Source organism: Ochotona princeps, chromosome 5 (genome assembly GCF_030435755.1).
Source record: "Ochotona princeps isolate mOchPri1 chromosome 5, mOchPri1.hap1, whole genome shotgun sequence".
Classification (NCBI taxonomy): domain Eukaryota; kingdom Metazoa; phylum Chordata; class Mammalia; order Lagomorpha; family Ochotonidae; genus Ochotona; species Ochotona princeps.
The window spans coordinates 36,827,383-36,849,632 of NC_080836.1; the positions used below are offsets into that span (position 1 = coordinate 36,827,383).

General features: G+C 36.0%; 1 protein-coding gene across 1 annotated transcript in view; it reads left to right on the forward strand.

The window, feature by feature from the left end:
* GALNT13 (polypeptide N-acetylgalactosaminyltransferase 13) overlaps window positions 1-22,250 on the forward strand; it is a 427,420-nt gene that overhangs the window by 282,607 nt on the left and 122,563 nt on the right. The window contains exon 8 of the mRNA XM_004577161.4: window positions 17,311-17,491. Coding sequence (XP_004577218.1) covers window positions 17,311-17,491 — 181 coding nt within the window. The remainder of the gene's footprint in view (window positions 1-17,310; window positions 17,492-22,250) is intronic.

The window sequence follows — 22,250 nt, forward strand, 5'->3', positions numbered from 1 at the left end:
TGTGGTAGGGAAGAATTTAGTAAAATAATGAGTTAATCATGGAGACTGTAGACAGAACACGCCATAATAGTACAAATATATGCAAAAGGAATACAGGGTCTACTAGGCAATGCTGAAACAGGGGGACAGAGGAAGACAGCTCATGACCTTAAGAAATAATTGCATACATGAAAAATAGCAAGGTAATTTTCTCTGTTTGGTTATTTAGATTATTAAGAAATAAAGTAATCATGAATTATTGTTTTTCATGTGTTTGAAATACCACATCTTTAGTTTCCACCTACTTTTAATAGAAATAAAGTATGTGTATATTTTTGTTAGAGTCTTAATTCATATATGACCCTCCTTTTCGTAACCCAAGTGTGTTTGCATAGTTTGTAGTAGCTGAGGAAGATACTGAGTAAGGACATATGCTGTATTAATGTGCTAACATTAGATCACACCATCTTCCTCTTATGAATCATTGCAAACAAGGAAACCCTACAATTACCTCGGCTCTCACTCCTAAAGGTTTGTAGAACTCAGCAACACTTGAGATAGATAGGCAGACACTGGTTGAAAAGGCAAACCTGAGAGTTTGGGAGACCAAGGCAGCGAGAGTCTTGTGAACAGAAGACCCAAGAGAAGAGTACTACATGAACTGAGAACTCATAAAACATGCAGAGGCTTCCTTCTGAGTTTTCTGTTACCTGCTGATCTGCACCTGTGAGAGAGATCTTGGTTTGAGGAAAGAATATTCAGTAGGCTTTTCAGCTCTCATTGTCCAATGATTAGTTGAGAAAATGACCTACTGACTTCATGGGGTATATATAATTGGAACCTACATCAAACACTCCCAAATGACACATGCATCAAAGAAAATATAAGTTGAATCACTGTTTTGAATGAGATGGAGTTCAAAACATAACATAAAAATTTTTAGAGTTACTGCAATGCTTAAGAGTTATCATTAACTCTGTATTTGAAGAAGCACGGCCTAAAGTTCTTTATCTCACTTTTTGTCTCCAGAAACTTACCATAGGTTGAAGAAACAGACCTTTCATCTATTGGCTCACTTCCCCAAAAAAATCAGAATAACTGGGGCTGGGCCAGGCCAAAGCCAAAATCTATAATTCCCATGGGGTCTCTCATGTGGATTGGCAGGTCCTGAATAGTTAACTATTTTCTGCTATCTTCCCAGGAGCATTAATAGAGTTGGAGAAGAAATGGAGGAACTGAAACTCAAACAAGTATTCATATGAAATGCCAGACTTGCAGGTAGTGGTTTAACCCACCGTGTTGCAAGTATTATTATCTAAAAATTAAGATTATTTCTTTGAAAATTGTCCTGAAAGGATTGAAAAGAAGATAATACATCACAGCATGTTTTGAAATTATCATGTCTCTGCAATGCCTGACAAAGACATCACAAGAATTTGAAAACTACCAATCACCATCCTTCATGAACATAGATGCAAAAGTTCCAAAAAAAAAAAAACCGCATAAATACATATATAAGTTGGATTCATTGAAGGAACATGAAGTCGGATTAATATTAAAAAAAATAGTTATTATTATCTACCATTTAAACACATTACAATATAATAGCAAATTATCAGATAAACAGATTGAAGAGAAATATTTGATAAAATTTGGGTTCAATTCTTGATTATAAGACAAAATCAGGCTTTGAAAAACAACTAATAAAAAACACTGTGCTCAACCTAAAAATGAGCTTCAACAAAAAGATCCATACATGTTTAAGGTTAAATGTTTGAAAATTTTTACCCAGGATCTGACAAGGATAATAATTTTTACTTTACTGCTTCTGCTTAATATCAATGTAAAGGTATAAACAGTGCAGTTAAGAATAGTAAATGAAAAATACTCATATTGAAAAGAAAAATGTAAGGCACTCATCCCCACTGGTAAAATTGTCCATAAAATGCAATAAAATTTACAATATTCTTCTAAAACAGAAAAAGTAAGTCATCAAGCCAAAGTATCATTTACAAGAAAAATCTGTAGAAGTGTTTTGTGTATTTATTTGTTTGCAGTGATAATCATAAAATGTAAATTATCATAAATATGACAAAATATTTGCAAGATCCCCATGCTAAAAGTTTCAATTTATTATGTCCCATTATGTCCTATTCATTTGGAAAATATTATACTAGATTTATTGGTTAATAAGATTCAACATGGCAGTAGGATGCCGGCAAGAGCATCATTATTGTGATCAATGCAATATAATTCTGAGCAAAACTTCAAAAGACTTCTTTTTGGGCAACAAAGATTATTTGAGTATGAATTAGCATATGGTATCTAAAATCTATTAGGCATACAAGAAATGTGGAACAGTCATAACTTTTAGTAGATTAACAATTTAGAAGGGTTGTATATTGTGGGGCACCATAGTGAATACTTAGTTGAGGTGCCCATTTCCCATAATGGAATGCCAGTTTGACTCCTGGTTACACTACGTTTGATCCAAGTTCCTGTTAATGCAAATTGAATTCCAGTTATGCTAACCCAAGGAAATAAGAAAACCTTTAAAATTTTTAGTGGGAAGATTGAATGAGAAAATAATTAGATCCCACTGCATGTCTATTAGATTGGCTGAGATTAAAGAGCCTTAAGATCTGAATGATGATATGGAAGAAGTTCAAATACAGTATGAGATGTAAAATATCAAAATCAACTTATGAAAACAATCTTACCTTTAAACATTTATTTTCATTAATTCGAAAGGCAAGTGACAGAGAGAGAGAGAGTCGTAGAGGAAACTAGATTTTTGATCTACTGCTTTGTTTCTAAAAAGATTGTGACAGCTAGGCAGGATTCTACCACTAGAGTGGCAGGCACATTGCCTTCCTTGGAGTTGGATCAGAAGTAAGGCACCCAGAATTCTAAATACAACTTTGATATAGGATCCTGGAAATCTATGTGTTGGCTTAGCCGGCTTCACCACAACAGGATTCCTCATTTTTCTATTTCTTAAATAACTACTGAAAATGCAAACAAGGCAGTGGAATACATGCTCATGATCATAAAAGCTTTGTTTACAATGCCCAAAGACCAGAAGTAATTCAAACAAATGTCCATTAAGAGATAAATGGAAACAAATACTATGGTTAATTCAAGCATGTAATTCTACTCAGAAAATGATATATGTTTTTAATATTGAAATAATTATATTGAATTAAACCAAGAAAATTGTATTCTTTGTGAATCTGATTACACAACATCTTAGTGTGTATTGAAATTATGTAAGAGAAATCATGGAACTTTGTGTTTAGATCATAGGATGGGAAGTAATAGGGAGCTTGGAGGGAAAGATTTTCAGAGAGCCATGTGGAACAGATAATAGATGTATTCATTATCATGATTTTGATGTTATTATGTCTCATAAGTTTTATACAGGAAATAGTGATATTTCATTGTATAATCAGTATACTTCAATAAAGCCATTGAAAATGAAAACACACAGCCAGAGAGACACACACATCAAGAGAGGAATCTTACAAGAGAAACAAATGAAGGAAAATATATATCCAGACATCTGGTTGATTATGGTCCTGTATATTTTGGACCACAATCTTGGTGTATCCTAACCCACTTACTTTGGTATACCCTCTTGTTTTGATTTTAATCGTATACCTCTCAGGAAAATAAAGTGGACTAAATGAAATAATAATCCTCAAGACTTTTTTTTTTAAAGATTTATTCATTTTTATTGGAAAACCGGATATACCGAGAGGAGGAGAGACAGAGAGGAAGATCTTCCATCCGATGATTCACTCCCCAAGTGAGCCGCAATGGCCGGTGCTGTGCCAGTCCGAAGCCAGGAACCAGGAACCTCCTCCGGGTCTCCAACATGGGTGCAGGGTCCCAATGCATTGGGCCGTCCTCAACTGCTTTCCCAGGCCACAAGTAGGGAGCTGGATGGGAAGTGGAGCTGCCGGGATTAGAACCGGCACCCATATGGGATCCCGGGGCTTTTAAGGCGAGGACTTTAGCTGCTAGGCCATGTTGCCGGGCCCCAATCCTCAAGACTTTTTATAAATTGTATATTAATCTTACTGTAATACTGGCATTACTTTTGCTATCTTTAAAATTAACCTTTTGTTCATTAACTGACATCTTAACAGGTTGAAATTCACTTTAAATTCTCAAGTTGTCTTCTCTTTACAAATCAACAACGAAAACAGCAGTATATTTTTTGAAGCATAAAGCAAAGTAAAAGGACTTCTTGTGTGAAATCCATTTACTCCCACATTGAACAAGAAATGAAGCGGAAATGAAGTGAGAGATGACATAATAAATAGTGGAAACATGAAAGTCACAGGTTTTCATTGAATAGAATAGTGTGGTAAATGAGATGAAGAAATGTATTAAACTCCCATGAATTGTAATATCCAGATTTTTTAAGTATAAAAAAGTAAAGATTTTATTTTTCTAAGAAATGTCCATACAATTGAAATTTTGGTAAGTGAAAATGCCATTCATATTAGCTTGTTTAACCTAAATTAGTTAAGACAAAAATCTACCTGAATTATTTGTTAGAATTCTTTGCCTTTTTATAAACTTAATTCATTCAAATTTAAGAAAAGTATTTTATCTGCACATGTATGACACCTCACTTTTTAGGGTCAATAGCCAGGTTAAGGCACACATCAAGGGATGCCAGCATCCCATGTGAGTGTCTGAGAAAGCAGCCGAAAATGGCCCAAATCGTTGTGTCTCTGTACCCATGTGGGAAAACAGGATGGAGTTCCAGGCTGCTGGCTTTGGCCTGGCTGAGCCCTGGCCATTTCCTCCATTTGGTGAGTGAACAACCAAAAGGAATATCTCTTCATGTCTCCCACTCCTCTGTAGTTCCATTTTTTCAAGGAAATGGATAAATCTTACAGAAAATTCTGGTTAATCTTTATTTGACCAGTCATAGAAATCAGATTCTAAAAGGAACATATAAGTTAATTGAACTTAATATAAGTAAGTTCACATGTTTTTTACAATTTTTATGAAGGTGGATATTTTCCTTTAATTAGATAGTATACACTTCTAATGCTAAAAGGGAGATTAGTCTGATTCTTAAAGACAGTAATAAATTATTTATTGGGATCATGTGCATATGCGACTATCATAAACAGTATAAATCAATATTAATGATTTGATCCCACAAACTTCTCTATTTACCCATTTGACACAGGTAAACCTTAAGAACATTGCAAATAGTTTGAATTTCTTGTTTCTGTGTTTACAATTAGATTTTCTGGATATCTGAGATAGTTCTAACTTTATCTCTTGTGTAAATATCTTTAGTCAAAGAGGGATATGTTTAATTCATATCACACAATAACATGTCTGTGTAAGGAAGGAGTTAGCAACCAAATGATACTAACAATTTTTATGTACATGCACATATTTGTATTTTAGTTTTATTTTATATATTTGAAAGGAAGACTAGCAGCAATAACAACAGAGAGGGAGAGAGAGAGAGAGAGAGAGGGAGAGAGAGAGAGAGAGAGGAGAATCCTTCGTTTGTTGAAGCAGCCACCAAATACCTGGACATGCCAAAGCCAGGAGGCAGGGATCTCAGCAGGATAAGTGATGTAGGTGTCAGCAAGCCAAGTGCATATGCTATCACCTGCTGCCTCCCAGCATACACAGTAATAGGGAACTGGAATCTGAAGTTGTGTCAGAACTCCTACCCAGACATTGTAGCAATTTTAAAAAAAATTATGTACTTATTTTTGAAAGGAAGAGTCAAATAAGGAGAAGGAAAAAGCAGGAGAGAGAAAGAGGATCTTTCATTAACTGGCTTACAATGTGCAACTATATGTAAAAATTTAAAGCAGAAACATGTAGAATGCAGAAAAAAAAACTTTTGTGGGGTGTACATGACTTTTCAGTGTTGGGAGCTTTACTAGGAACCACATTGTTCAGATCTTCGGGCACTTCCTATGAACTGTCTAGGCTCACATATTTTTCAAACAGTGCCTTGGCCCCTTTATGAAATGCTTGTACCCTACATATTGTCAAAACACTGGATGGGTAGGTGCCATAAAATAAATGCAGTTTAAATCTCTAATACAGTTGGTCCCAAGGGAAATGCATGAGAATTTCATATTAAATGTTATCTAATATAAATGCCAAGCTTCATATACTTCTCTGGAAACAAAAATAAATAACAGGTAAATTGGAAAATAATCAAATTTAGAAAAGTATTACCAGAACAAATACTGTTTTTAAAATAATAGTAGCCTAAGGCTTTGTAATTTTGATAATTATCTTCCAATAAAATTTTTATTCACAAAATGTTTCAGTGTACTGGTGCCATTAAATCAGCTTTGTGTGATATCTTACCTTGGAAACATACTTTTTGGACACATGTAAAAATAATTATTTGTGAAATAATTGGTGGGTTTCACTACCATTACCAATCTATTTTTAGGGCATAAACATTATATAATCTTTACTATTTTTAAAATTGCTTAAAACATTACTAGCAATTCAATGTAAAAAAATAAGAATAAGGAAAGAACTGCAAAGGCTTAAAAAATAATGTTTTAAAAAAATGAGTTAGTAATATTAAGTAAGTACTAACTTCCTGCAAATATTCCTAAAGGATACATCAATAGATTAAATTGCACTGACACTTTTTACTTAGTAGAGGAAAATCATATTCTAAAAGACATTTTCTATTAGATAAGAAAGCAAAGTCTTAGACAGTGTTTTGACAAACATTCAGTAGTGCTTTCCAAATGATTGAAGTATTCTAAGTTGCTCTAAGACAACATGATTCAGGTGCATTGCCTTCAAGTAACTTGGTGTCTTATAGGATTATATGAGAAAGAATATAAAGCAGCTCTTACATTAAAAATGGAGTCTATTCTGTTTCTCAATTCATGTTTGAATTATTTCAACATTTGTTATTCTTGATAATTTAAAACTTACTTAAAAGTTGTGGGGACTAATATCCAGGATTTACAAAGAACTTCAGAAACTCATTTACAGCAAACAAACAACCCCATGAGGAAAAGGTGAAGCAAATGAACAGGCTGTGTTTAAATGAACTAATTCAAATGGCCAATAGATTTGTGAAAACATGCTTATGCTCCCTAGCTGTCAGAGAAATAAAAACCACATTGAGGCTCCACCCAACTCTGGTGGATTGGCCTGCATTCAGGACTCCACTAACAATACCTGCTGCCATGAGTCTGAGTATGGAGAGTGTTAAGAGAACTGAAAATTGACCGCCATATAACCTGGGTATCCCACCGGTAGGAATATATCAAAGGAACATGAAAACTACATATGAGAAATGAATCTATAATCTATAGTTGCAGCAGCACAATCTACAACAGCAACAATATGGAAATAACTCAGATGGCCATCCAAAGTGGAGTGGATAAAGAAACAGCGGTACATCCACTCCATGGAATACTACTCAGCCATCCAAAAGAAAGAAATTCTGCCATTTGCAACCAAATGCTTCCAATTAGAGACCACCATGCTCAATGAAAGCAGCCAATTCCAAAAGGGAAAATATCATATGTTCTATTTTCTTTTTAATTTCTCTGAAGACACATTGGTCATTCAGTAGCATTTTATTTAACTTCATTCTGTTGTAAATTTTCTGTTTTTTTCTTTCTGTCATTGATTTTGATTTATACTTTTTGGTTAAGGGGATATATAGTAACTGCCTAATAAAGAGTAGCATATTGATATGTGAAGATACAATGTAGTATGAGTCTCTACTTCCAAATCAAAGATGGACTACCAAAGAAACTGTTGAATGCATCTTGACAATAGGATGCTGGACTTTCTCTGCATTAATGAATATTCTCTCCTGTCCCTTTCTCAATGTCACTTGTCCTTTCCAATAAATAAAAATAAAGATTTTAGAAAATGATTAATAGTGCTGAGAATCTGGTTTGCTTTTGAATTTTCCTGACCATCCTGATGAGTAAATATTTTCTCTTATATCCACATGTATGCTTTTTATATTGACTTTGAACTACTTATTTTTCAAATTAACTCTGATTTTTATATGAAAAGTAAAATTTAATTATTTTAATAACAATTTCTAGCTTTGACATTTTAAGGATCATATAATGTATGAATATATATTTGAATAATGAGATAGATCTCCTATTAAATCAAAATTAAATTTGCAGACTTATTGAATTCAGTGTAGAGATTTAAAAGTGTTTGCCTGTTTTTGAACATACATTTATGTAAAAAAAAATCAATGTAATGTCTCATGTAACTCATACTACAGATTATACACAGTGAATGGGCTATTTAGAAGAAAATAGTTATTGTTTTTAGAAATATAAAAGTTCGAGGAATAAAATAAAGCTTAAATATTGTGATTGACAAAGTGGGAGGGTGAGAGGTAGAGAACCCTATTACTTACAATGGTTGAGAAAAACCTCTAATGGGACAATTCAGCTCCTATGAAAAATAACAGGAGTCCAGGTATGCAAAGATTGGCTGGGAGGATATTCTGCATCAGGCATACAGTAGAAGAAAAATGTCTCAGGATATTATTAAATGATTTTCTATTCTAAGTCCATAGGAGTATAAATATTATGATTTAGATGTGTGGGATCAACTAATTCTTTCCCAATATTTTGGCCTATTGATTTATCAGTAGTTAATGAATGTCCACTATTTGCCAATCATTATGCAGGGCATAAGTAATGCAAACCAGAAGAAAATAGGTCCAGAATATGTTTTCATTAGTTTTTAGTTAGGAATAATATTTTATGGACTCACTGATGTATAACATCAGAACAGATTTCAACATGGATTAAACAAATATATGAAGAAAGTTTGTCATAAAGAATTCTTTATCTTGAATGTGATTTGTAAGATTAGCATTATATTCAGAACACCCCTGGAGTCGCAGCTCAGTCTGAATTTACCATCATTTAAGGTATACATCAGTATAAATAGTTTTATATTTAAACTTGCACTGGGGATTATTGATGACTTTGGATTTTGATTTCAAGCACTGTGGAGGTATGCAATGTAACAAACAGTGTATGACACGGCCGTAATTTCTGTGTATCATGTTATGATGTGGATTTGTAAAGTATTTTCTTTTAAGAAGAAAGTATTTGCTTTGGTCTAGAATAGTCAGGAATTATTTATAAATTAAAAACTCACGGCTTGTCATAGATAGCAGCGTAAAGCAGGGGTACGCATCTGATTACTCTCAATTTACAATCTGTTCTGCTCCTTGTGCATTATGCTGTATCTAACTTTGGATTTGCGTGCCTGATACCTATTGTGGATGCTGTATGTAATACAGTAAGTTCAACCCTAACATGGAATGCATACAGCTCATGTCAGAGTGCCTAGAACTGGGCTCTCTTCTGTCCCAGTTTCCTATTAATGTGCCTGAAAATCAGCTGATGATGGCCCACATTCTAGGTTCTTGTCAGTTTCTCGTTTAGTTTGACGCAGCCCAGGATGTTGTCATTTGAGGGGTGGACCAGTGGAAAAAAGAAGAGATCTCTGTTTCTTTCTCTGTCTCTCTCTGTATGTGTGTTTTCTCTCTCTGCCTTTAAAATAAGTACACATAAAGAATATCTGATTCCCCACTTACTGTTTTCCCCCTTGAAAATCTCCTAATCACTAAAATAATATATGTAAAGGTGACAGTCATGAGAGTTAACTTTACAAAACGTGTAATTAACTGAGTACATGAGAGTGGATGTGCTTGCCAGAAAGAAAATAAGGAGAGAAGAACAGGGTGCATCCTTAGATGGCAACCACATTTAAGAGTGGGTGAAGGAAGTGAAAGTGAGTGCTAAGTCAGTGCTGTCATCGAAAAACAAATACAATGTCATGAAGCTAAGAACGTTTTACTGATGCCAACAGAATCAAATGCTGTTTGAAAAGTGCAAAGTATAATGCTTTAATATGCACCTTTTAGCATTCACAACTAGTCTAATCTGTGAGCTTATGGAACACAGAGTACCTTATATTGTGATTCTTCACTATGTCCTCAGGCCTGGCATGGTGGTGCTTGACACAAATTCAATGGCTAGTACTCCGAATAAAGAGCAGCCAGTTCTTCAGAGAAAATGAATGAGAAGGGAGTGGCCAACCCTTGTCCTCAATCATGTCATGGAGCTGAATGTTTGGCCATTTTAGCAATTGTATGGGAAATTTCATGTATCCTGAAATGCAGCTATGATCAGGAGAGGATGATTTCTAAAGATGGAAAGACTGAGTCACTCAAGGATCACTCTCTCTGAGATACTCACTTTTCCTTCCCATCCAAGGTCTTCACACATATTTTTGGCATCTGCAGAAGAGCAGGAGATGTTACACAGTGCAGCTGGATGCCCAGGTGCTCTACTGATATTTAAAGGGGATTGTTGTGGCATGAATTTTAGGGCAGCATCATGCAGCTGTCACAAACTACTCAGTGGCTAGAAGCAGCAGATGTCTGGCAGGCCATTAAATCAACAGACACGGAAAGGCACCAATGTAAAATGCAAAATATCTGACCCAAATATCATTTAACAAATCACAGACACTGCCTTTGTTTTCAAACTCACATCTGCATATAGTTTCTTCACAGCTGAGATTTATTCAAAGGTAATTATAGAGCAAGCAAGATGTAACTTGCAATAGTTCTACTTTTATCTTTGTTAATATTCCCTTTAAATATATTGGGGGAGAAAAGCTGTAGCAGCCTACACGGTTTGTTATACTTTAACTTTATTGATTACTGCAAGATGAAAAGTGTGATTAAAGCTTGTATATCTGTTTCGTGAATTATCTGCTTGAAAAGATCTGCTCAATAAGAAAGCAGTGCGTTTTTGGAAGCATGAAAAGCTAGGTACTAATTTTCTTAGGTGAAACTACCTTATATCACATATAGGTATGCATAGGATTTTCAATATCTGATAGACTGCTTGATACTCTTATTTTTTACCTGCTGCATTTATACATCTGAGTTAAGTAGAAGATGGAAGATCTTCCACAACAGAGCTGGAACCATGTGTTGGCTTGTTGATCTAAAGGAGAACTGGATTTTTCTCACATGTGAGTTGCTCTAATAAAATGAACAATGATGTAATACAGTAGCCATAAGGTGTGGTTACCCTAATGATCATACACCTCCGAGGCAAGGACTCTGTTGAGAAACACAAGGCCATAGAGGGAAGCACCATGTAAGATGTTGGCAGGTGTCTGACTGTTGATGTTTCTATTGTGAAGTTGAACTGCTGGCAATGGATGTCATGTTTGACATCAGTGGGAGGGAGATAAGATTAAAGGCTGTATCTGTAACCATAACTACTTCACCCTGCATTTCATTGGTAGGGTGCATGAATATGTTGTCTCATTTCCATTTCACAAAAGTCTCTCTACTCAACCCTGAAATCAGAATAAGCATGCCTTTACACTGTTTTGTTGTTATTAAAAATGTATTTATTTTAAAGGCAAAGCTAGAGAAAGAGAGGGAAGGAGAGAGGTAGGGGGAGAGAGAAAAAGAATGAGAAAATATCTTTCTTCTGCTGCTTTACTCCCCAAAAGGTCACAGTTGCCTAAGAAGCTTCTTTCAGGTCTCTCACATACCTTAACAGAAGCTTCTGTCTGCTCTCTCACTTGCATACAGGGAACCACACACCTGGTCCATCCTCTTCTGCTTGCCCAGGCTCATCTGTGGTTTCTGGATCAGAAGGGAGCAGCCAGAACTCAAACACCTGTTTTTTTGGCAGCATTTTATTGCACTATGCCAGAACATCTGCCCTGCTTTATTTTCTTCACTGCCTTCTGGTTTACTACTTCTTCTCCTCTCCCCACTCCCTCCCTCCCTTCCCCTCTCCTCCCCTCCCCTCCCTTCCTCTTCTCTCCTCTCCTCTCCTCTCCTCTCCTCCCCTCCCCTCCCCTCCCCTCCCCTCCCCTCTCCTCTCCTCTCCTCCCCTCCCCTCCCCTCCCCTCTCCTCTCCTCTCCTCTCCTCTCTCTTCTCCTCCCCTCTCCTCTCCTCTCCTCCCCTACTCTCCTCTCTTCTCTGCTCTCTTCTCCTCTCCTCTTCCCTCCCCTCCCTTCCTCTTCTCTCCTCTCCCCTCCCCTCCCCTACTCTCCTCTCCTCTCGTCTCTCCTCCCTTCCTCTTCTCTCCTCTTCCCTCCCCTCTCCTCCCCTACTCTCCTCTCCTCTCTTCTCTGCTCTCTTCTCCTCTCTTCTTCCTTCCCTCTGCTTGCTCCCTCTCCTCCTGCCAACCTTCCCCTCCCCTCCCTTCTCCTCTCTTCTTCCTTCCCCTCCCTTCCCCTCTCATCTCCAATCATATCCTATCCCATGCACTCAATAGACAATTGGCAGACTTTGACAGTGCGAAAAGATAGACTAGGAAATTTCTTTTAAGGAAGCCTAATTCAAGATCTGTGTAAATGGTTTATAAAGGGATAAAGTATATAGAAAGACAATCTCACAGATTTAGTTCTAATTTCAGATAGATAAATATTTCATAAGGAAAAATACTTGAAAACTGGCCATTTTAGAAATAAATTACTGGGATTTTGACATGGCATGCATTTAACAGAATTGGCTATATTTAATACCAGTTTGACAATAAAAATCTTCAAATTACCCTGTATATGTGATTATGTCTTGAAAAATTCTCCTGGAGAATGTTAAGTGCTCTTTTTACTTCTTTGTTTTTATAATACTCATGACCTTTTGAAAATAGACAATTCTTACTTGATAGGAAAAATATTCACTGCTTCATATCAAAGTTTATAATGTCTGCATGCAACCACTCCCACACACATCAATTCAATATTCAGCAAGATGTCAAGAACTGAGAACTTAATGGAGTGACATAAAGACAGTGAGAAAAGACTATAAATGTATTAAAACTGAGATTGGTAGATGATAGCATGCTCACGAGCAGTTTATTGTAGATTATATGTGCATTAGGCCTAATTGTGGAGACACAACCGGTTAAGAAAGCACATAAATTAATTTTTAATTTTAATTCATCAATTGGTGCAAAATGATTACATTTCTTACTTTTTCTTTATATCACCCTGGGCCAAGTTATTAGAAGCTCTTTGCTAGATCATTGCTATAACCTCTTAATCACTCCTGTTTAGTACATTCTAATCAAATGTGCAAATAATTCTATAATCTGAATGTACACTACACTGATATCTTGATTCCCATGACTCTCTCCAGTATGACCTTTAGTCCTATTTTGGTTGGTTGCTTGTTTTTAAAGGTTTATTTTTACTTGTATTGGAAAGTCAGTTCTACAGATAGGAGAGAATGAAAGGTTTCCATCCACTGGTTCACTTCCCAAGTGGCCACAATGGCTGGAACTGAGCCAAACTGAAGTCAGTAGCCCGGGACTTCTTCTGGGTCTCCCTTGCAGGTGCAGGATCCCAAGGCCTTGGGCCATCCTCAACTGCTTTCCCAGGCCATAAACATGGAGCTGGATGGGAAGTGGAGAAGCCAGGATGCAAATTGGCATCTATATAGGATACTGGTGCTTGCAGGCATAGGATTATCCAGCCAAACCATTATGCTGGGCCCTGTAGTCCTGTTTTGTTACCTGAAAGTCAAAATATAAAATATAACTGATGACAGACAGCTAGTAAGCAGACTTGTAGACTCTAGTCTTGGAATTGAGAGTTAACAGTCATCACCCTAGTCCTGCCTAACCACCACTATGTGTTACTATTGCTCATTTTGTGTTATTAAGGATATTTTAAAGAATGTCTTTGTCCCAAAAATGATAATTGCCTGAGTTGTAAACAGAGATAATGATTAGTATAAAAACAAACAGCTGCATGAATTTGGTCCAACAGCTATGAAATTAGAAACAATATAGTAACAAGAAAAGTGAGATAACAGTGTCAGAGCTTATTAAGTTTTAAAATGTAAGTGACAGAAAACATGAAAAGCAGGATGTATGTGAGGCAACTCTTAGCTGGGGGAAAAGATCATATGAGCAATGGGCATGGTTACATTTTGGTGAACAACCTATTGCATTATCAGAAGATGCATAAAAATATTTAGAAAAGATAATAAGTTTGTGCATAAAAGGACAGTATCTATTTTATTCATGGCCAAATTTACTTGGTAGAGATATAGTGTACAATTATTAATCTATTGTTAGTTTAAAAATAACAATCAGATTTGGTTGTGTTGTAATTTGAACTTCACCTGTTTGTGGATGAGATAGCATATTTTATTCAAGTATACTGCATAGGATTTATGGTGAACTACACTCATTGTAAAAATAATTGGTTATTCATTTTTCAATTTTTATTTTTCAGGATGCAGTTTCTTAGACTCAGGGATTTCCCTGAAAATTTCTTTTTAATTTTTCACAATGCACAACCCCCCCAAGACATTTTGAATACTTTCAACATAAAACTTTGACATAGTTGTGTTTAAGTTAGTTTGGATATTACATGCTATATACAGGTATTGAAACACTTATGTTTCATGTATAACTTTTACAAAATAATAAAAATTAAAATAAAATGGATAGCTTTAAATAAAGACAAAAATCATGATTTAAAGATTTACAATAAGCTATTAATACACAGGTGATAAACAAACAGCATAAGCTAATTAATGCACAAAGCTTTATCTTTTTTCATTCCATATCATGTGCGTGGCATAGTTCTTTTAAACTGGTGCCTAGGAAATAGTTCTTATTATCCCTCTGTTCCAATTTGAAAATTAAGGCTCTTGAAGACCTAAAAAAATTTTTGAATATACATTGTTTTTGACAAAGTCAATGGAAAAGTTCTATTCACTTGCTTCACAGGTCAAATTATTCATAACTGTGATTTAGTTATTGATTTCAAAGGTTGAGCACAGAGAGAGAGGGGGAGAGATCTTCCATCCATTGGGTTACTTCCTAAATGGCCACAACTGTCAGCCAGGACTGGACCAGGCTCCATGCAGGCACCTGAACTCCATCTGAACCTCCCATGTGAAGGGCCCAACAACTTTCACTGCTTTATTGGGCTCATTATCAGGGAGCCAGATGGAAAGTGGAGCAGATGAGTCTTGAACTGACAGTCTGATATGAGCTGCTACTGTTGCAGCAGCAGCTTAACTCTTTGTGCCATAGTGCTGATCCCAGTAACTTTCTTATTGTTCCTTCCTCATTTTGTAATTTCTCTCTATTTGTTTTCCAAGATATTTAGTAAATATATACTGAGGGAAAATATTAAATAGTCATTGGAAACTCTTTCAAATTTGAGTTCTTTCTTCTTTAACATTTAACCATATAGTTTTCTTGAAGCTATTTATGTAGCAATTCCTTTCCATTACTCCTGACAACAGTGTATGGAAACTTAGCTCATCAATATTTGTAAGGTAAATGTTTTATTCTTATACTTAGTAACCTCACAGCATTATTTTTAGCTATCAGTCTAAAATGTATTTTTTTGTTTGCATTTCTGCCTTCATGTGAAGCTTCAGGAGAGGTTTTACAAAAAAAAAATGTGTTTATACACACATTCTGTGCTCACAGATGGCTGGTAAAAGACATACTAATGTTATTACAAGTGTCAGTAGCCTATAAAGTATAAGAAAAATATGACCTACCTTTAGGAACGGTAGGTTAGAGAATTCCTTTATTACTATTATTCAGGAGAGAAAAGAGAGAAAAAGAGTGATCTTCTGGCACTGCCTTAGGATTTTGCTTTCATATTGCAATTTAAAAAACACACTGATTAGAGCTCGATACAAGGAGGTAGAATGATATGATTAAAGTTTTAAAAGGCAATTTTTATTTCTTTGTACAGACCTTATTGTAGTAAAACAAACATGGAAACAAGGAGTGATGATAACTCTGACAACAATGGTTAAAAAGGCAATAGAGAAATGGTGCTTTAAATTGAATCCTAAGTTCCCCACACACTCCTAATCATGTGTTTGGTTTGTAATATACCATCATGTCAAAAGAATTAGACTCTTTTCTAATAGCACTGAGGTCCATATAAGGGAAAGAGACATGAGGGATCCTATTCTGATCTATTAGGACACAACAAAAAGGTGGTGGTCTACCAAGTATTGGCACCTTCATTTTGGAGTTCCCAAGCTCCATAATTGTTGAGAATTACATTTTTGTCATTTAAGAAATGCAGTTGATAGTGTTTCAGCATAATATTCTGAATAGACTAAGATGTATGGCTATTGGAGAATAATTCTACAGATAGCACTATTAGTATTTGTAAATAGAGCATTGCCTGTTGCGTATGGACAAGGAAAGAAACAAATCAATTATGATCTCTAGTTTTGTTTTGCTTCCTTCCTTCTTTTCCTTATTTGTTTAATTTTTTGGCTTGACAAGGAGGGAAGATGATGGCAGCATTTACACTGTTTTATTTTATATCAAAACGCTGGGAAGATCAGATCATGTTGGCAGGAGAGAGAGGAGGTGACAGTCCTGCAGTTCTGTTCTGAACATTTCTCTGTGCATGTCTCTGAGACATGCCAAAGGAGCCGTCAGGCAGGTAGGCAGATACACAGGTGTGGATCCCAGAGGAGACATCTTGGCTAAGATTGAAGATGCTGAATTTGTCTGTATGTGTAAAGTAGTAAGAAATGAGCCCCCACATAAATTGCATAAAATGAGACATGTAGAGAGAAAATATATAGTGTCGGAGGAGGGAGAGAGGAGCTGAATCTACCTAAGGCATCTACCCTTAAAGAATGTATCAAGGGGAGAGTTGTGATTTTCCATCTTACAAATATAAAGAAAGAGAATTTCAAAATGGATTGTAAAATGAATGAAAGCTTAGGAGTAAAACATTATATATCAGAAAAATGTGTTTATGTTAATTTTATGGTGAAAAGGAAACAAATGAGACATGTTAGATTTGGTATTTGATCATTTTATGTTTTATAAATTTTGTGTTTGTGTAGTTCTTAGCCATTTGAAAGATCAGAGATTTCAGAATACATTATGTAAAGATGAACACACTCTATTAGTGAGGGAAATGATTGATGTGTCAGGGAGAACAAAATGGAGGGTAACCAGTGAAAGATAGAAACTGTGACCAAAACTTACATACAAGTATTGATTTTACTTTATTTTTGGCAGGAATAACATCAACTTGTTTTACTTTAACAAGAAGGAATGATTGCAACGATGTGCACTATTACAATAAGATTTTCAGATTTCGTATTAAAGGGCTAAGGAAGATATGTTAAACAAGTGCTTTGATTCTTAAAGAATGAAATGCCCTGGTTTGGCCTAAGCTCTAGCTGCTTTTCATGGAGGGTATTATATTCTCTGCAGTGTTTGTTCTACAATGATTTTTCTCTTCTTTAGATTTGGCAGTGTGGGGGCTCATTGGAGATTGTGACTTGCTCCCACGTTGGACATGTTTTTCGAAAGGCGACTCCTTATACTTTTCCTGGTGGTACTGGGCATGTCATCAATAAGAACAACAGGAGATTGGCAGAAGTTTGGATGGACGAATTTAAAGATTTCTTCTATATCATATCTCCAGGTACTCAAGCTGATTTTTTTCCCTCTGTATAGGAAAAGGGCAATTTTACCAAGCTGAATATGGATATGGTTATTATAATTCTTAAGTTATTTAATTATTATAAGTATTTATCAAAATTTAAGAGAATATTCATTATGAGAATGTTATAACACCTAGTCAGTTTTGGTCTAAAATGAGAAAGATAATATGTAAAATGTATTAATATTCTTTACATTTACTCCTAAAAGCCACACACATTCCATATTTCAAAAAAAGCAAAACAAGGGGAAAATATGAATAAAAGATGAAAAAGATGACATTTTTAAGATCTCAAAAGTCTAGAAGTGGGCATAAGTTCCAAATAATTTAATAGCAATTCCATTTTCTTGATAATATAACTTGTACTGTTCTGTTTTTGATAGTTTCCATATAGGCCTGGTGATCGCTAGTGACATTATTAGGTAACCCAAAGAATAATAACAAAAAGTATGCCTACATTTTCTTTTCTGTGATATAACCTATTACTTGTCAGAAGGACTAGTTTATATTTGAGTTGGCATGCTCTGATTTATTAAGGTATTAATTTAAGATAATTAAAATTATTCCTTGTTGGACAAATGCAAAGAGCAAAGTATACTTTAATATCAAGTCATATCATTGTACAACAAATAAAGTGAGGGCATTGTTTATGAAATTTGACATTAGAAGGACTTTTTTCACACATTTTCAAGCTTCTGCTATGTAAAAAAAAAATGATTGCTGAAATAATATTTCACAAGTAGGTACATGTCTCAGCAGAATAAAAATCCAGTCCAGATGTTCACAGAGTTGATTTCAGCAAGAGCATGCAAAATTAGTACCAAGTGACATTTGTAAAAAACCTTTTTATTTATGTTTGATGATACATTTTGAATTCAGATACTTGCAGAAATTTATGGGCTCAAATATGAATAGACAAGAAGTGGAAGAAAGCAGTGTGTTCTGTGTGATTGCTCCAAGCTTACACTCAAGAATATGAGGAGTTGACAATAACTATAACCATACATATTATATTTGTTGATTGATGAATATTATTTATGAAAAATTATGTCAGTGTTGCCTTGAAGGGAAATTTTGCCCTCTGAAGGCTCATTAGATTTGGCAACAGATATATTAATTATGCAAAAGGCAAACATATTGATTAATGTGTGAAAGGAGAAATTGACAGGATTTTTACTATCTGCTAGTCAACAGGGGTTATCCAAAGTCGACAGTGCTTATACTGCTTTTTTATGAGGAGGAGGTGATTGGCAAAATCAGAGTGACAGTACGTGCTATGTAGGGGAACTCATTTGGTTTGAGGAACATATTATGTCATCTGACAAGGTCTTTTAGATTCACAAAAGAGATGATGGACTCGTCTGTTCTCTATGGGATTGAAATACAAAAGAATGGTATGTGATCAAGTTTTTCCAGGTGTGTTGCCAGACTTCTCTCTTCGTGTAATTTAAGTCTGGATAGGCAATGTTGAACAACTTGTTATTGTGTCTTTTTACAGTAGAAAGAAATTTAAAGAAAGCCTCTCCCTGCACCAAGAACAATAAGCAGGACGAGTTTAGAGGCATCTTGATTCTGTGCCTTGTTTTCAGATTTTTAACTGCCATTAGATCAAAGTGCTCGGCATGCTGAATCATGTCATGGATGGAGTGGGTGTTTGTTTTTTATTTTGCTCTAAGGCCATTCATTATTTTGTGCAATTTTCCCCCTCAATAAAAAAGGGATATGAATAAGATAACCATTTCTAAAACTGTGATGAAATTACAAACTCTGGAGATTAACAGGTAAGAAAGGACACGTACTGCCTGGAACTCATATGTTTATGTGGCTCAGCAGGAACCAGCTGTGTCTCTGGGAAATTATGGTTTTTATATTATAACAAATATATTCTGGAAAGTTATTGTTCTTGCAAAATGGGCTCATTTAAGTCCAGAAAGGTGCTTTGGGAAGCAGAAAAGAACATTTGGGCAATATGCTAAAAATACCTGGAAATCTCCTCAGGGGCATTTAATGGTTATGTATGTGATGGAGGCAGTCAGTATCGCTGTGCATGTTGAAACCTGCCCGGTGTATTGTGAGCCATGGGAAATACCAAAAATACTAAGCAGCAAACCGCATCTCCATAGAAAAGGAAGAATGAAAGGAGGCTAGAATCTAGATCTGGATGCATGCAAGCAATTATTGCCATAAGCAAGATTCAGATCATCCCAAAATAGATTAAGTTTACTGTATTAAGTTACAATCTGTCATTTTATAACAAAGCAGTCATTATTCATTCAGGCTACAGATTTTACTCATTTCTCTAACAAAATAAAAATCATGAATGTTTTGATTTGTTGATTTGCTGATGTTTCATGTCTGTGATATGGGTGAATTTGGCAACAGAAATGTGTGTGTGTGTGTGTGTGTGTGTGTGTGTGTTGCATGCATTTACATCCACACTTAAAATTGCGTTCTTTAGTATGGTGTATTATTCATGCAAATTTATGAAAAATTCTGACAAGTTTATATTGAATTCTCTACAAATTAATTAACAGTATGACTAATTGATATGGTTCTGTCTAAATGAACTGTTGACTATCTGTTCATTGGTGAAGCATGCCTATATTATTAAATTCATTTTACTCCTGTGAGTCAGTCAAAATTCAATCTTTAATTCTGAGTATGGGTTAACTTTTGAAAATGTTGCTTCTTTTGAAATTACTCTAACACATTTCCTGTTTCCTTCATGGATGCTTTCACTTCATTCTTTTTGAGCTTTCTAAGCTTTTCTTCCCTTCTAGAGCGTATGTGCTTTGGTCATCACATAACTGACATTTATACTGTTGTTTTAACTTTTACGCCTTTTCTGTTTACCCAGACTGGTTCAGGACTTGTATTTTTATTGACTATTAATTTCATATCGGTTTTTAGTCCTTAAAAATACTGAGCAATTACAAGAATGAGTAAATTATTAAAAAATGAATGTGTATGAGGGAGTGGCTTCTACAAAGGGTCTTCAGTAAGAAAGAAAGAAAAAAATAAAGGGAGATTAAAGAGGACAGGAGAGAAGGGAGATGGGAAGTATCATTATTTTCTTAAAATTATATTTGTGAACTACAGTCTCTTCTGCTTATATTACTGTTACATAAACATCGGAGTTGCTGAGAATTGTATTGTAATTACATTGTTTTGCTGAAAATCTTACCTACTAATTTATTTTCTTAAGGGTAACTAAATGAAAGAGAAAATTTAAAACTTTTTTAGGATAGTAGAGTTTTTTCAATTATTTTTTAATAATCTTACTTAGTTGATTAGGGTACAAAGGGTCAAGGGCGGGTGAAAGTGGGTAATACCATTGTTTCCACACTAATATTATCATTTTTCCCTGTATCTGGGGTCAGGGGAGAAACAAAGGGAAAAGCCCCACCCAGCCTCCCACCCAGCCTCCTACCCATCCCAGATCCCCAATTTGAGGCACGCTCCGAGGATAGTAGAGTTAAAAGATGAGTTTGTTTTGTTACAAGTAGTTTGAAACCCATTCATAGTTATTTTTTAATTTTATGAATTTTCTGGAAAGTTTGGTAAATATCCTTATCTCTTACTTCTTTTTTACATGAGTTGTTATATGCCCTCAAATGTCTGACAGACACCATTAGGTCACACAATGCAACTGTCCATCAAAGCATCACGATTCCAATGACCCAAATCATACCTTTTCTTATAACTTCTATCTACTTCTTTGGCGTGAGCCCCCAGCATTGGGTCCGACCCGGCAGGGGCACCCCCCACAGCCGCCACACTGTGAGGAGTGGCACTTGCCCCCAAACCCAAGGCCTGAACCCCTCCCAAACTCACCCAGCCACAAGATATTAGCAGCTGGGCGGAGCTAGGAATTTTAACCCAGTTCCCAAGTTCCCTCATGGTGGACTTACCCTGAGGAAAGAGCTCTCTTGGGTCCTGGAGGAGGCCGAGGACTCTTTCACTGCCTTGCAGGGGTGGCTGGACAGAAGGGCACCTGCCAGTAGGTGTGTGGGCTGGATAGTAGGTTGGTTGGGTTGAGCTGGGCTTCAATGCCCATCGACACGTGCCAGAGCTAAACAGGATGTGGGACAGACAGACTTGACAAGCCTGCAGTGTGTACTGGCAACCATGGGAACCAGGGTAGGGGGCAGAACTGGTGGGAGTTATGGGGAGTCGCCCCAACTAGGCTGCAGCTCCAACTGGTTTGCGTGAGGACCAAGTATGAAGTGGGCAGGATCGAACTGGACTACAACACCTGTTGGTTCACGAGGAAGACAGGGCTAGAAACAGAACGAACCCAGTAATCCCAACGACCAGCATGAGCATAAGCTGATTGGTGTGACGGATGGTGTCGGACTCTGTACTAGCAAACTCGTGCAAGAATCAGGCCTGGGATCATCTCAGACTAAGTTTCTTTGGAGATCCCTCCAACTGAACTGCTGATCTTAGAATCCCAACCATGAAGAGACTGTCAGCCAGTGGATTCTGAGTAGGGTTCATTGCTATTGGAACTGAGATATTGGCAGCAATCCAGAACTGATGAACAATCAAAACTGTATGAGCAGGAGGACCCTCAGAGCATGCCTCCCGTTGGGGATCTGGGATGGATGGGAGGTTGGGTGGGGCTTTTCCCTTTGTTTTTTTCCCTGACCCCAGATACAGGGAGAAATGATATTGCTGTGGAAACAATGGTATTACCCACTTTCACCCTGTAGCCCTTGACACTTTGTTCCCTAATAAA